The sequence below is a fragment of the Mus musculus genome, chromosome 19 (genome assembly GCF_000001635.26).
Source record: "Mus musculus strain C57BL/6J chromosome 19, GRCm38.p6 C57BL/6J".
NCBI classification, from domain to species: domain Eukaryota; kingdom Metazoa; phylum Chordata; class Mammalia; order Rodentia; family Muridae; genus Mus; species Mus musculus.
The window spans coordinates 3,278,965-3,293,116 of record NC_000085.6 but is presented as its reverse complement, the minus strand read 5'-3'; the positions used below and the strand labels follow the sequence as shown (position 1 = coordinate 3,293,116).

General features: G+C 50.1%; 2 protein-coding genes and 1 non-coding gene across 9 annotated transcripts in view; 1 reads left to right on the top strand and 2 right to left on the bottom strand.

The window, feature by feature from the left end:
* Window positions 1-279: 279 nt before the first annotated feature.
* Mrpl21 (mitochondrial ribosomal protein L21) lies at window positions 280-10,120 on the bottom strand. 3 transcript variants are annotated; one of them, NM_172252.4, is made up of 7 exons: window positions 9,946-10,075; window positions 8,300-8,357; window positions 7,722-7,807; window positions 6,079-6,242; window positions 5,362-5,414; window positions 4,030-4,133; window positions 280-681 (listed from the first exon to the last, which is right to left on the bottom strand). In NM_172252.4, exons 1-7 carry the CDS (start codon window positions 10,043-10,045, stop codon window positions 596-598), a joined length of 651 nt encoding a protein of 216 aa, NP_758456.2. In that variant the 5' UTR covers window positions 10,046-10,075; the 3' UTR covers window positions 280-595. The 3 variants fall into 3 exon arrangements, with proteins under 3 accessions (NP_758456.2, NP_001334349.1, XP_006531841.1); NM_001347420.2 differs by lacking the exon at window positions 280-681 and adding an exon at window positions 1,916-2,140; XM_006531778.4 differs by lacking the exons at window positions 280-681; window positions 4,030-4,133; window positions 5,362-5,414; window positions 6,079-6,242 and adding an exon at window positions 6,261-6,965 and having other exon boundaries at window positions 9,946-10,120.
* Mir6984 (microRNA 6984) lies at window positions 4,134-4,197 on the bottom strand. Its single transcript, NR_105950.1, has one exon. It is a non-coding gene; the product is annotated as a microRNA 6984 (primary transcript).
* Ighmbp2 (immunoglobulin mu binding protein 2) overlaps window positions 10,107-14,152 on the top strand; it is a 23,935-nt gene continuing 19,889 nt past the window's right edge. For 2 of the 5 annotated variants that reach the window (XR_003952763.1, XR_001782564.2), the window contains exons 1-4: window positions 10,218-10,416; window positions 11,529-11,698; window positions 13,121-13,310; window positions 13,487-13,584. Coding sequence is in view for 1 of the 5 variants with exons in the window: in NM_009212.2 (NP_033238.2) it covers window positions 10,331-10,416; window positions 11,529-11,698; window positions 13,121-13,310; window positions 13,487-13,584 (544 nt within the window). In the remaining 4 variants the exon portion in view is untranslated. Of the gene's footprint in view, window positions 10,417-11,528; window positions 11,699-13,120; window positions 13,311-13,486; window positions 13,585-14,152 lie in introns of all 5 variants that reach the window. The other 3 variants (NM_009212.2, XR_001782563.2, XM_006531702.2) reach the window with 3 other exon arrangements.

Here is a 14,152-nt window from a genome sequence, read left to right as displayed (position 1 = left end):
AGGATCAGACAGTCTAGATCATTATCTGCTACATACTAACTCTGAGGCCAGCCTGAGACACATACCATCTTAAACACAAAACAATGAAAGTATAGACACATATAAGCCACAGTCAAAGATTCTAGACCAATGGGCTCAGAGACACTGCTGAGCTAGCAGGAAGTTGGGGGAGAGTTGGTGTCCAGGATTCCAGCATGAGCTATGAACCGCAAGAGAAATTTGTTAGACACTGGGTTGGAGAGAAGGTTTGCTGGTTAAGAAAGAGCACACATTGTTCTTGTAGAGGACTGGAGTTCATTCCCAGTACCATGTCAGGCAGACATAACTGCTCTAGGAGATACGTAACATCTCTGTCCTCCTATGCAGACATACACACAGACAAACAACAAATAATACAAGAAGTTGGGTTGGGGGTGGCTCCGTGGGTAAAGCACTGCTGCACAAGCCTGGAGACCTGAGTTCAGATCCCCAGACTCATGTATGAGTCACGTGTTCAATCCCAATACACCTACAGGAGATGCGAGGTAGAGACAGAGGAGTCTCTGCAAGCCCCGTGGTCAGCTGGCCTGGCTTACGCAGTGGTGAAGAAACTGTCTTAAACGAGGTGCAAAGTAGGCCCGACTTCTGAGAATTGCTCTCTTTGGCATGCACTGAGGCATAAATACCCAGAGGGGTCTGTGTCTAACAGAGAGAGAGGGAGAGGGAGGGGGAGACATGGGGAGGGGGAGAGGGAGACAGAGACGAAGAGACTAATTGGTTGGATAGAGGTTGCGGGTTGTTGAGCACTTCACACCCAAGGCCTGTCTGCCACCTTCCTACCTGAGCCATGTCACAGTCAGCTGGGGCCTTTGAAAGAGGCCTGCTCTCCAGTAGCCTGCTTTTAGGCTACAGGGCTAGAGCTGGCCAGTGGGGTGCTGCCCTCTACTGCATACAGAAGGAGCTGCAGGGGAACCTGGCTGCTGGGTAACTGCCTCCCACCCAAATCCAAAAGCCCTCCAGAGTTGGGCAGCTGGAAGTGGTGGAACACACTTGCAATCCCAGCACTGAGGTTGAGATGGGTTTGCTTCAGGTTCAAGGCCACCCTGGGCTATGAGGAATAATACAGTGATACCTCCCTATCTCAAAAAACCTGAAAATCAAAAAACTTGAAAGTGAGGGTCACATCTTAGGGGCAGCAGGGAAAAGTAGGACAACTGTCACATGACTGGTCACAGGCTACTGCCACAGGAAAGGGCTGGCAGTTCCTGTGGATGGCCTGTGCTTCCTCTCTGATTCCATGCTTCTGGCTTGATCCTTAGAGCCTGTGTGACCTTCCTGGTGGTCTTCCCCCAAGGTGGGCCTGACTCACAGGGTCATAGCCCTTGAGCCCCAAACCGTTCCTAGGATCAGAACTCCTGCCTCACCCTCTGCCCTATTGTCACTGTGCTCCCCCCACCCCCTGGGGGGCTGCTGGAGCACTGACCCTGTACTGTGACCCCTGTCATAGAACCATGGAGGCTAAAGGAAGCAGCTGACACACAGATATCTCCCGGCCAGTTGCAGCTTTCCATCCTGGAGCAGCTTGCTTCATCCTGAGATAGGGTCAGAGAGCTCAGGTTAGCCCAGGGCTTACTATGCAGGTGAAGATGACCTTGAACTTGGGAATCCTTCTGACTCAGCCTCTGAGGGCTTTGCTAGGGCAGTAAGTGCACTGTCACCACATGCCCAATCCCAGCAGCTGTCCTGGTAACCCACTCCAGCTCTTGCCCACTTCTGTCCCAGGTGTGGGTCCCCTTTCTGCCTGCTACAGCTGCCAGGAATACCACCAGTCCGTACAAGCAGCAGGCTTGCTGCTAGGGCTCAGAGTGATGTTTATTCTGACGGCTAATGTACCCTACCAGGCAGCACGAACTGGCTTTAACAGCAAGTCACAGGCTCAGTCTCCTAAAAAATACTTTATTTGTTTTCATTGTCAGACAAGGTCTTGCTTTGTAGCCCAACCTAGCCTGGAACTTGTGATCCTCCTGCCTCAGCTTCCTGAGTACAGACGTGAATTTATTAGACATTTCAGAACTTCTTAGACATCGGCTCTGCAGTCACAGCAAACGAGGTGCAATCTCAATGGTGTTAATGCGGAGGATGGTCTGAGGGTTCACAATGACTGAAAGAGAGAACCTTGTCACGGGCTCAGTCTCATGTCCTTCAGACAGCAGTCTCGGGGCTCAGGTCAGTGCATTCTGCCTGGCTGCCAGCCTGGTCCCTTTTTCCTACTGTTTCTGTGATGTGGACTGACTGCCTCACTCACCGCATAGGCTCCACCCTCAGTGGCCTAAGGTTCAGGGTCTGCTCCCACAACCACACTGGCCCCAAGGCTTCCAAGGCGGGGTGGGCCTAGTCACTCTGAGTGAGGGATTGGGGAGGCTCCCCTTTAACACAGATTGTGGTTAGGTACTGTGGCTACTGACTGGGGTAGGTACGTGAAACTACATCTCACTGTCCAGGACTGCTTCACAATTGCCGCTGTTATTATTTTTGAGGGGATATGAGGGAGCCAACTAAAAATATTTGTTTAATTTGCATTTATTTTGTGTGTGCATGCAAGTTGTCACAGTGTGTCTGTGTGTGTCCACATGCAAGTGCTTATCAGAGGACAACTCGGGAGAAACTAGTTCTTTCCTTCAACTCTGTGGGTTCTGGTGTCAGCAGGTGTCTTCACCTGCCAGGCCATCCAATCGTCCTGGGCCTGGCTGGAGACAGGATCTTGCTTTGCTGTCCAGGTGGCTGGGAACCCTGCCTCAGCCTCCTCAGTGTGAGCACTAGACCTGGCCTTATCTGCTGCGATGTCACTCCCAGAGTCAGGCTCTGTAGCCATTTTGTGGTCCTGGACCCTGCCCTAGGGCCCCTCTGTTTTGCAGGGATTGACTGGCATTCTCTGGCCCTCTCACTGTTCATGGCTCACCTACTGCTTTGAGGATGTCAGATGTCTATGTCAGAACAAAGCAGGTAATAGGGAACAGGCCACACCTATTAGGGCCTCGTAATTAGGTGTTCCCTCAGGAAAGGGAGATCGACTCAGGGGCAAGGACACTGGTGTTCCCTCCGACCGTCCATGCTCCACCTAGCCTTGGCACCACACTTACCATCTGGCACTGCCCACCCATGGCTTCCACCACCACAGGGGATTCTTGCCTAGCCAGACCAACCACTGAAAAGGGAAGCAGTGCCCTGAGAAGTCACCCTTAGACTTCACCTGCCCTGTCCACAGGTCAGCAGCCTCATGACCCCACTCCTCCCAGCTGACATTGAAGCCCAGCTTGTAGCCTTCTCCTGTGGGTACTAGGCACTGTGACCTCACCCCCAGATACCCCTAAGCTGGCTCTTCCCCCAGCTTCTCTCCTTGCACTGGCTCCAGGGCGTTTTCAGCATCCTCAGGTTCCAGCCTGATGAGCCTCCTTAAAAGTCAGCCAGCTGGCCACGGCCTGACCACTCAGAGGATATTTGTATTTGGCACTTCCATGACACTGCTGGGGCCTACTAAAGGGCTAATGCAGGCAGCATCATCAGAAGGGAGGATGCGGACTGCCTGGTCTGACCAAGTGATTTCAAAGAGCACAGCTGGCTCCCCCACTTCCTGCAGAGGCCATGAACCTGTTCCTGAGCATCTAATCATGTCTCCCTTTGAATTATCTGTGACGTCATATGCACAAACACATGTGCTGACAACAGAGGCTGCCTGCCTTGTTGCTACCTCAGCCTGACTTGTGCAGAGTGTGAACTATTCCCAGCACATGTGGGAGCTGCTTCCAGTTTTCCAAGACAATCTAATATGCCACTGCTGTCCCCCAGTGTCTCAAGGTGGGTGCCATGCTGGGTTCACAGCTCTATGTGGCCTGCATGTTGCAGTGGGGCAGTGTGAGTCATCCTGGGCCCTTATCCAGCACAATGCTGGCACAATACCACCCTGGCATTGCCCAGCTACTTGGCAGGGAACATGGGCACAACCACGGTGTGCTGGGAGCACAGGGCCCCAATACACTGTCTCATACTTACTTTTTTTCTTCCTGAAGTTTTTCCTTTTCCTAAATTTCATGTTGATTTTGGGCCATGATTCTGTCTTTTCAATGACTGTGGCTTCAACTCGTACAAGCTCCTTTCTAGAAAGACAGGAAAGAAAGTACACTGTGACAGTGCTCCTCCTTCATTGCCTTTCAGTTTCACGCACAACTTGCGGAAGCTCCCCAGAGAATTCCTGGTTCTGCAGTGGGGTCTCATGCAGCCCAGACCAACCTTAAATTCTCTTTACATCCAAGGAATAAACTGACCTCTGACCCTCCTACCTCTGCTTCCTGTGTAGGGTCAATAGCTATGTGCCCCACATATGGGTCATTCATTTTGAAAACAGTGAGAAAACATAATGAAGAGTATTTAAAAAATCTTTTAGTCAGGAGTGACCACTGATGCCAGTATCTAGGAGGTAGGGGCAGGAGGATGGCCACAAATTCAAGGTAAGCCTAGTACACATTGTGAGTTCTAGTCTAACCTGGGCTACACAATTAAACTCTGGCTCAAAAACCAAAACAAAACAGAAACAAAAAACCAACAAAGAAAAAAAAATTTTTTCAATTAACTTTGTAGTGTTGAGAACACAATCCCAGGGCCTCAAACTTAACAAGTAGGCACTCTATCTCTGAGTGGAATCACCAGCCCTTAAGACTACACTGGCTGCCAGCTATGGTGGGACATGCCTTTAATCCCAGCCCCCAGGCGGCAGAGGCAGGTGGGTCTCCTGTGAGTTCAAGGCCAGCCTGGTCTACATAATAAATTCCAGGACAGCCAGGGCTACATAGAAAGACCCTGTCTCAAGAAGCAGGAAGAAAGAAAGAAAGAAAGAAAGAAAGAAAGAAAGAAAGAAAGAAAGAAAGAGAGAAAGAAAGAAAGAAAGAAAGAAAGGAAGAAAGGAAAGAAGAGACGAGACGAGACGAGAAGAGAAGAGAAGAAAAATATATTACAATGGATTAGTGACTGACTAGTCTCCTAGCTGGGTGTCTCCTGGGACACCAAACACCCTCCAGAATTGTAAGAAAGGTGTTGCATTTAACTCTTTTTTTTTTTGTTTTTGTTTTTTGTTTTTTGAGACAGGGTTTCTCTGTGTAACAACCCTGGCTGTCCTGGAACTCACTTTGTAGACCAGGCTGGCCTTGAACTCAGAAATCCGCCTCTCTCTACCTCCCAAGTGCTGGGATTAAAGGCATGTGCCACCATGCCCGGCTGCATTTAACTCTTAGAATGATGTTGAACAATCCCCATTGGGCCTGACCACACCGTGTCTAGCCTGTGAGCCAGCCCAGCCCTGGACCAAGCCCAGGGTTTGAAGCTTATTACCGGAGGAGTGGCTTGCCCAGGAGTGTGAAGTTGTCTGCCCCAACCAGCAGGACCTGAGAAGATAAAATATAGCATATTTAATCCCTGACTCTTCACCAAGGGAGCAGGTGATGCCTACATGCCGGGACTGGATGGGAAATGGAAAACACAGAAAGCTTCAAGACCCACAGTGGAGGGAGAGAAATGACCTCTGTAAGCTCTCCGACCTCCACTACCCACGGGAGAGGTAGATGCTGGAGGATCAGGAGCAGTCTGGTCTTCACGGCAAGTCTGAGGCTAGCCTCGGGTACAATACAGGAGACCTTGTCTCAAATAAAAACAATCAGACTAAACTGCTTTGGCGGCCATCAGTGCTACCACCCACATCTGTATTATGTATTATCACATCTGTATTATGTATTATCACATCTGTATTATGTATTATCACATCTGTATTATGCTGCTGGGACTTCCCAGCCTCCCCTACAATAGCAGCTGCTAGAAATCTCCCTTCGAGCTCTCTGGCAGCTTATGTCTGTGATCGAGGATATGGAGACACAGCTCAGCTCCACTGTCTTCCTCTAGTCCTAGTCTTCCTTTTGCTCTGCCTTATGCAGAGTCCAACCCTGCCTCCCACCCGCTGGCCGTGAGTCCTTTTTTCAGCACAGCTGAGAAAACCCTCAGCCATGCTCACTAGGTGCCAGAGTCCCTGAGTCCACAACACAACGTGCACCTCACCTTCTCCAGCCGAATCCTCTCTCCACACTTGATATCCAACTCATTTTCAATTAGAATCAGGTCCTCTGCGGTCACCTTCCATTGGTGGCTGGCAAAGTGCACGACAGCAAAGAGCCGGCCATACTGGCCCGTGGCGATCAGCTCATTCACCCTCTTCACAACCTCTGCAGGACAGTGGGTGGCAATCACTGCACAGGCACCAGGCTCCCTTGGGAGGACTGCTCCTGCAGTCTGTCCAGCCCTGCTTACCCAGCCAGTAGGGAGGTGCTGGCTTGGGCTGGGGCTCTCAGGAGCACTGGCAGGAAGTGTTACTTCTGCAGTTCTGGAGCAGAACCCTCATCCTGTTTGCTTTTTTTTTTTTTTTCCTTTTAAATCAATTAAGACCCAGTGCACAAGCAGAACATGATGGTGCATGCCCATAATCCCAGCATTTGGGAGGCTGAAGCGGGATGGCAGTGAGTCTAGCCTGGACTACATCCCAGGGCAAGAAGTGTGCAGTCTAAGAAGTGAGAGGACGGTCTTTCTGCAGTCTGAGGAGCCTGATTCTGTGTCCCTGAGCTGGCAGGGCCTCCTGACCACCCTGCACCCCAGCACCTTCCCTGTTCCCACGGGACCCACCTTCTCTCCACATTCCATCTCTGGCAGGCCCACCTGCCCTCCTTCCACACCCGTTCCCTGTTCCCATTACCACTACTCTGGCTCATGTCACAGTCCTTAGCTCTCAATTTTGTCCACATAGACCCCACCCCTGGGCCAAGGGCTGGACACACAGGACAGACATAACAATTCCTGCTCTGGATAAGGCCAAGGCCAGAAGCAGCTCCTGGCATCCCAGTGAAGGCTCCAGATGATGCACCAAACATGCAGACCTCTCCTGTGGTGGTGCCCTGCACAGTGAGTGAGCACTGACAGTCAGCAAGTGGTCCAGATAGGACACGCAGGGCCTATACATACAGCCTGCATACCACCACTGCCACCCCTCATCATCACATTCGTGGGTTCTGATAGCTATGGCAAGCCCTCCAACCGATCCCAGACCTCCAGGAGTGACTATACTTAGCCTGAACAGGAGCTTAAACAGTATTCTAAAATAACAGAGGATTCCCGGGAATGATGGGAACTTCGAGCTTCTGGGAAGCTGAGACATGACTCTTTAGCTGGCAACAGCTGTGCTGCCTTTTCCTGACATGTAGCCCAGGCTGGACATGACTTGTGGTGCTCCCAATTGAGTACTGGGATGACGGGGTTGGACTGATACATAACATAGCTGGAGATGGAGGTGCATGCATTATCCCTCCCATCACCTGACTGCCTCGTGGCAGATGCTGGAGAGCTGTTTATCAAGAGAAGATTCATCATAAATGTTGGTGTTTACCAACCAAAGTGAATGTGAGGTCTCACGTGTGCTGGGGTTCCAAGCACTCAGAAACCTGCTGCCTTGCCCTGTGGCAATGTACCTCAGTGACCTGTGGGAATGGACACTCAGCGCTACCCATTCATTTCCCTTTTTATTTTAACTTTTTTGAGATAGAGTCTCACTTTGTAGCCTAGGCTGGCCTCAAACTCTCAGCAATCCCCCTGCCTAGGCCTCTCAAGTGCTAGGGCTACAAAGGCCTCCCTGCCCAGCTCCTGTTAAGTCTTACCCGCATGGTGTCTCGTCTCTTCAACAGGGTCCGGCAGAACCACTTCTTGCCAGGGTGGTGAGCTCAGGGAGGTCTTAGGAACATATCTGCAAAGCGGTTTCATAAGCACACATCACATGCCCAGGAAAGGCAGCCTCAACTCCCCAACAGCAGCCGTGTGCAAGCACCAGGAGGCTGTGCAAGCTTGCTATGGAGGGGCATAAAACCCACAACACTAACGCTACCTCTACATCACTGTGAATACACACATGCATTACTTCTGTTGGGACAGAATTCTATGTATGCATGCATGCATGTGTACACATTTATGCTGAAGGAGGAACCCAAGGCCTCAAGTATGTTGGCCAAACGTGCTATCACTGAGCTATATAGAAAAATTGTTATTTTATTTTAAAGACAAGGTTTTTCTGTGTAGCTCTGGCTGTTCATATGCCTCTGCCTCCTAAGTGCTGGGATTAAAGACTTATGCTACCAAGTCTGCCATCACACCCAGCCTCAAATGTAGAGACCTTTTAACTGGAAGGTAACATTTACAGATAAGTGGAAAAATCACCAAACCCACATTTTGATATTTTTACCCTTGTGGATATGAAGCGCTCTGTGAATTGAACCTTCGAGAAGCAGACCAGAGGGAGGCTGTAAGAAGAGAAACATGGTGGGTAGTTACTCTGATGACATGTAAAGATCTGTTGCTAGCATATGGTTTAACCTACTGTATTACAACTTGTCTGTGAACAGTCCAGGGGAGCACTGGGGATGGCTCGGTGGGTAAAGTGTCTGCTATCCCACTGTAAGAACCTGAGTTCAGGTCACCAGCACTAAAATAAAATGCCAGGTACTTCTGTTACCCTAGCACTGGGGGTGGAGACAAACAGATCTTGAGGGCTTGTTGGTTAGCCAGTCTAACCAAATAGCCAGCTCCAGATTCACTGAGAAACCTTTAGAAATAAGGTGGAGAGGGGTTGGAGAAATAGGTCAGTGGAAGAGTAGCTGCCGTTCGTGTAGAAGATAAAGTTTGGTTCCCAGCACCCACATGGAAGGCCTCAAGTGTCTGCATCTCTAGCTCCAGGGATCTGTGATAAACCAGCATACTTCTATCTTAAGCTGGAAAGCCATCTTATAGTAGAGAAAAAGTAGATTCATTTCTGTTTATGATTAAATCTGTTTCTCAAGGATTGGGTTATGCCACACCTTAACTACAAATGGGTTTATACCACCTGTCCCGGAAAACGGCAACTATGCCTTTGTTTCAAAGTTATTATTACAACCTGTTGTTACGACTACCTTGCAACTGCACTTTTGTTTCAGAAGGTTATTGTGACCAACCGGTTACGCTTATGTTCTGCTTCACCCCCATTTGGAAACCTCCTATCCCTGAACTATAGAAACCCTGATTTCAGGGGTGTCCAATGCTGACCTCCTGAACCCTGTCTTAGGTGGAGGCAGCCTGCATACCCAAGTGAAAAAGCTTGCTTTAATTAATTTGGCTACGATGATTTGAGTTGGTGGCCTTTCTCCTATCATCTATGGATTAACATCTGACCCCCTCTTCTGGACTCCAAAGGCACCTTCACTTAAATGCACAGAAAGGACCCTCCCCCCCCCCCCCCGAAACAAACATCACAATAAGTCTTAAAAAAAAATAAAGAAAGAAACTGAAAAGGTCGAACACAACAGTGTCCACCTGACATCATCATCTGGTCTCCACACGGGCATGTACACCCACCTGCACACATACATACACATAACACATACACAAACTAAAAGGTCTGGGTCAACAAAACTAAGGGCACATTACTTGTTATGTTTCAAGATAGACTAACATTAAAATCACTCACTCCTTTCTTCAACGTCATTTTTTTTTTTCCTGATCCGAGGGTGGCTAGCAGCCCGAGGACAACTGTCCACACCCATGCTCTACTTAGCAGCTTCTAACTCGCTTTCTTTACATCCCCATTGTATGACCCTGGGTAGGTCATTTGTCTACACCCATTTGTGTCCCTGTACTATAGGACCTACACTTAAGTTTAAGAGCACTTCTCAGTATTAAGCAATGAACGGAAGGAACCACGTTCTCATCCCAGGTTCTCGTACTCCAAACCCTGTGCCATATTCACGACTCTCATAACCAACACACCAGGAGCCAAGGTGGACTCAGACACACGGGCGGCAGACGGCGGAAGCACCGCTAGCTTCTTCCCTCACCAGGCCTCCCTGGTCTCACCTGATCCGGATCCCTGGGATGCCAAGATGCTACGGCTACACACAGACACCAGCCGCCCGAAGGCGCCCGGCAATGCCGAGGCCGCTATGGCAGCAGCCATGTTTCCACAGTCCCAACCGGAAGCGGAAGCAGCGCGAACCTTGTGCGTCAACACACAAACTCAGTAGGGAACACCTGGAGCAGGGAAACAGGGATCCTACTGCAATCACTGGCTTGGCGGGGAACGCAGGAAACGGACCGGCCGGGAATCCGCGCCCTGGCTGGGAGCGCAGGGCCTTTTGCGGATTCTGGTCCAGTGGGGAACACGGTCCGACTGGAACTCGGGTCCCACAGGACTAAACTGGCCGAGCAGGAAGCATCAGTCAGGGGCTGCATCGCGGAGCAGATGGCCTCGTCCACCGTGGAGAGTTTCGTGGCCCAGCAGCTACAGCTGCTGGAGCTGGAGCGGGACGCCGAGGTGGAGGAGCGCAGGTAAGTTTGGCCGCAGGTCCCAGGCCCTCTGTAGCTCTCCTTAGTTACCGCCTGGAGCCAGTCTAGTGTTGGCTGGGTGAATGGCTAACACACAGAGACAGCCCTAGGAGAAGACCGCACAGCAGCGTCACTTCGGGGCGTCGAGGCAAAAGGATCGGGAGTTCAAGATCACATTTTGGCTACGTAGCCAATTTGAAGTCAACCCGGGCTACAGGAGACCCTGTAGTGAGGCCCCCCACCCCAAGGGAAAAAAAAGAGAGAGAGAGAGAAAAAGAAAGAAAGAAAGAAAGAAAGAAAGAAAGAAAGAAAGAAAGAGAGAGACTTAACAGGATGGTCAGTGCTAGATGGGGAGTGGGACAAGTTTTCTTCGGGATCCAGGGAGTGGGGTGTGCCAGAGAGCAGCTTCCTAGAGGAAAGTTAATGAAGCCTATGTCATGTATGGTGCCTGAGCATTCCTGAAGAGCCATGTTGTTTCAGGAGAATATCTACAGGCCTGCAACAGACAGAGCCACCACTTCTCTATCCCACAGTGCAGTTCCTGTAATGCATTTCCCTAAGGATAGACAAAGGCTGGCGAAGTAACTGACCCAGGGTAACCCACGTGGAGGCAGGACGTGAAGTCAGTCTGTGAGATTACAGATGTGTAATCTGTAGATTGGTTGACTGAGAGTCTGTCAGTCATGATGAGGGAGAGGTTTTGCTGTTGTGGCTGTGTGACTATGGAATTGTGTACTAGGCCTTCCCATACATGTCTGTGAAGGCATGTGATTCCCACACCATGTGCTTGCTGTGAGAATGAAGCGATATGCTTTAAGCCAAACTGGGACCTTGAACCACACTTAGGGTGTTGGTGGTAAGAAGCAGAGAGAGAGTCAGGTATAAATGGGAGGGCCCCAAAAGACAGATGGCAGATGGCAAAGAGACATGATAAGATTCTGTGTTGGCTGACTTGGAGCAAGTTAGGCAGTACCTGTCCCGTGGGGTGTGGGGGAGAGGTAGGATTGGAGTAGAGTGGATCCGGAGTTCTTTTGGGGCATACGTAATGCCTATAAGCAGAACTCCTTTCTCCCTTGTGCAGGCACAGTGAAGCTGTTTTGCTTGGTGTCTTCTAGGTCCTGGCAGGAACACAGTTCTCTGAGAGAGCTTCAGAGCCGAGGGGTGTGCTTGCTGAAGCTTCAGGTATCCAGCCAGCGCACAGGGCTGTATGGGCAGCGGCTGGTCACCTTTGAGCCCAGGAAGTTTGGACCTGCAGTGGTGCTTCCTAGCAACAGCTTCACCTCTGGTACGTGTTCCCTGGGGGCTTGTATCATCCATGGCTGGTGGTCAGATCAAGGCCTGTGCTGTCCGAAGGGCTGGAGAATTGACCCACACAGTCTGTGGCACTACAGTGAAAACCTTCTGGTTACAAACCTGGTGAACAGCATAGCTGCTTTTGTTGCTGTTTTGAGACAGGGTCTGAAATTTCCTGTGTAGCAGAGGATGACTTTGAGCCTTGAACTCCTAATCTTCCTGCCGCTACCTTCCAGATGCTGGGATTATAAGGTTACCAGCATGCCTGACTTTTTGTTGGTTTTTGGAGACAGGAATGTGACTAACTGTATAGCGCTGGTCCTTCTGGAACTTTCTATATAGACCAGGCTGCACTAGAAGTTTCAGTGAGCTTTCTGTCTCTGCCTTTTGAGTTCTGAGATTGCAGATATGCACTACCACATTCGGCTGTTAGTGCTTTTTGGTTGCTCGGTTTGGCAGCTTTCTCTTTGCAGTGCCTGGGATAGAACCCAAGGCCTCTGGCCTGCTGAGCAAGCACTCTGCCATTGCACTGCACTCTGGAGCGTTTTGACTGCACACTAGGGATGCAAGTTGGCCTCAGCCCTGAAAACTGAGAGCCAGCAGCACTGCCTGTGGCAGCCTGTTTTGAGTTGCAGCCTTTGATTATGTTGACTTCATAGACTCTTGTCCCAACAGTTTTCAGTTTCCCTGCTGGGTTTAGAGAAGGTCAGATGAGGGGAGTGGGATGAGGGAACCTGCTGGCAGGTGTCAGACCAAGGCAAACTTGATATCTTGACCTTGTTAAAGAAGCTACCTTCAGCCTGCACCCTTGGCAAATGGGAGCAAGAGTGCCTACCACTGTCAGGTGTGAAGGGGCAGGATGGAGTGTGCACAGTAACCTCTCTGAACCTGTGTGGAGTGACTAGAATGTGAGAATGATGGGTGGCAGTGGTCACAGGAACTGAGGCCTCTGTGTGGAACACCAGCAAGCTGAACTGGTGAGGCGTAGATACCGCTGTTGACCAAATCAAGGGACGTGGCTGTTGTCAGTCTGAAGGACAATCTCCAGGCTCAGTCGTCACTCAGAAGTAGCAATCTTGAGCTGAGTGGGATGTGGGGAGCCTGACACACAGCTCAGCTTCTGCCCTAGGAGTGTTCCTTTTGTTTTTCTGGAGTCGGGGAGACTCAAGGCACAGGTAAGACTCATACCACACATCTGAGTCAGCTTCAGGGAGAAAAGGTCACCAAGCTTGACTGACAACCTGAATTCAGTACCCAGGATCCACATGGTGGAAGGAGGGAACCAACTGCCACAAGTTGCCTTCTGGCCCACACATGTGCACCATAGCACACAGATGGAATAAATAGATGCATAATTTGAAGTATGCTGGAAACGATCACATACCGTAATAACTAGCTGGTGTTGGTTTTGCAGGTGATATTGTGGGTCTGTATGATACTAATGAAAACAGTCAACTGGCCACTGGGGTCCTGACCCGAATCACCCAAAAATCAGTCACAGTGGCTTTTGATGAGTCCCATGATCTCCAGCTGAACCTGGACAGAGAGAATACCTACAGACTGCTGAAGCTTGCCAACGATGTCACCTACAAACGCCTGAAAAAGTGAGAGTTCCTGACTGAAACCAAAGGATCTCTTCCTTGGATGGGACTCATGGGCACCCTTACTTGTGTTGAGGGAGGGAGTGGTCTGTCAGCTAAAGAGGTGCTGGGTGCTTAGGTGATGGTGTCCCTGAACTCGTGCCCCAAAGAGCTCCTGATTTTGGCTCTGGTCCTCACAGAGCACTGATGACACTGAAGAAGTACCACTCTGGGCCAGCATCCTCCCTCATAGACATCCTGTTGGGCAGCTCCACCCCAAGTCCTGCCATGGAAATACGTGAGGATTTTTAATTTTCTCAAGTATGTGTGTGTGTGTGTGTGTGTGTGTGTGTGAGAGAGAGAGAGAGAGAGAGAGAGAGAGAGAGGGAGAGAGAGAGAGAGATGGAGGGGGAGGGAGGGAGAGAGAGAGATGGAGGGGGAGGGAGGGAGAGAGAGAGAGAGAATGAATATGTATCCACATGAGTACATTGCTTGGGGTATATCAGAAGGACCATTGGATCATCAGGAGCTGGAGTTAGAGGTGGTTATGAACTGTCCAATATAGCAATCATGGGTCTTCTGCCAGAGCAGTACATGTTCTTAACCACTGAGACATCTCTCTAGCTTTAACTTTTTCCCACCTAAAATGATGCAGGACACTGTGATCTTGGTCTGTTTTAGCAAGGATTTATGTATTAGTCAGGATTTTACTGCTGTGAACAGACACCATGACCAAGGCAAGTCTTATAAAAACAACCTTTAATTGGGGCTAGCTTACAGGTTCAGAGGTTCAGTCCATTATCATCAAGATGGGAGCATGGCAGCATCCAGGCAGGCATGGTGTAGGCAGAGCTGAGAGTTCTACA

What these genes read in the sequence shown, in the direction of transcription:
- Mrpl21 (NM_172252.4), bottom strand. Translation starts at nt 10,045, where the DNA reads ATGGCTGCTGCCATAGCGGCCTCGGCATTGCCGGGCGCCTTCGGGCGG. An exon ending in AGAGACGAGACACCATGCGG is followed by an intron (nt 6,243 to 7,721) that starts GTAAGACTTAAC and finishes ACTGTCCTGCAG; the next exon opens with AGGTTGTGAAGAGGGTGAAT. An exon ending in AAACTTCAGGAAGAAAAAAA is followed by an intron (nt 682 to 4,029) that starts GTAAGTATGAGA and finishes TCTCTCTGTTAG; the next exon opens with ACACAGACCCCTCTGGGTAT.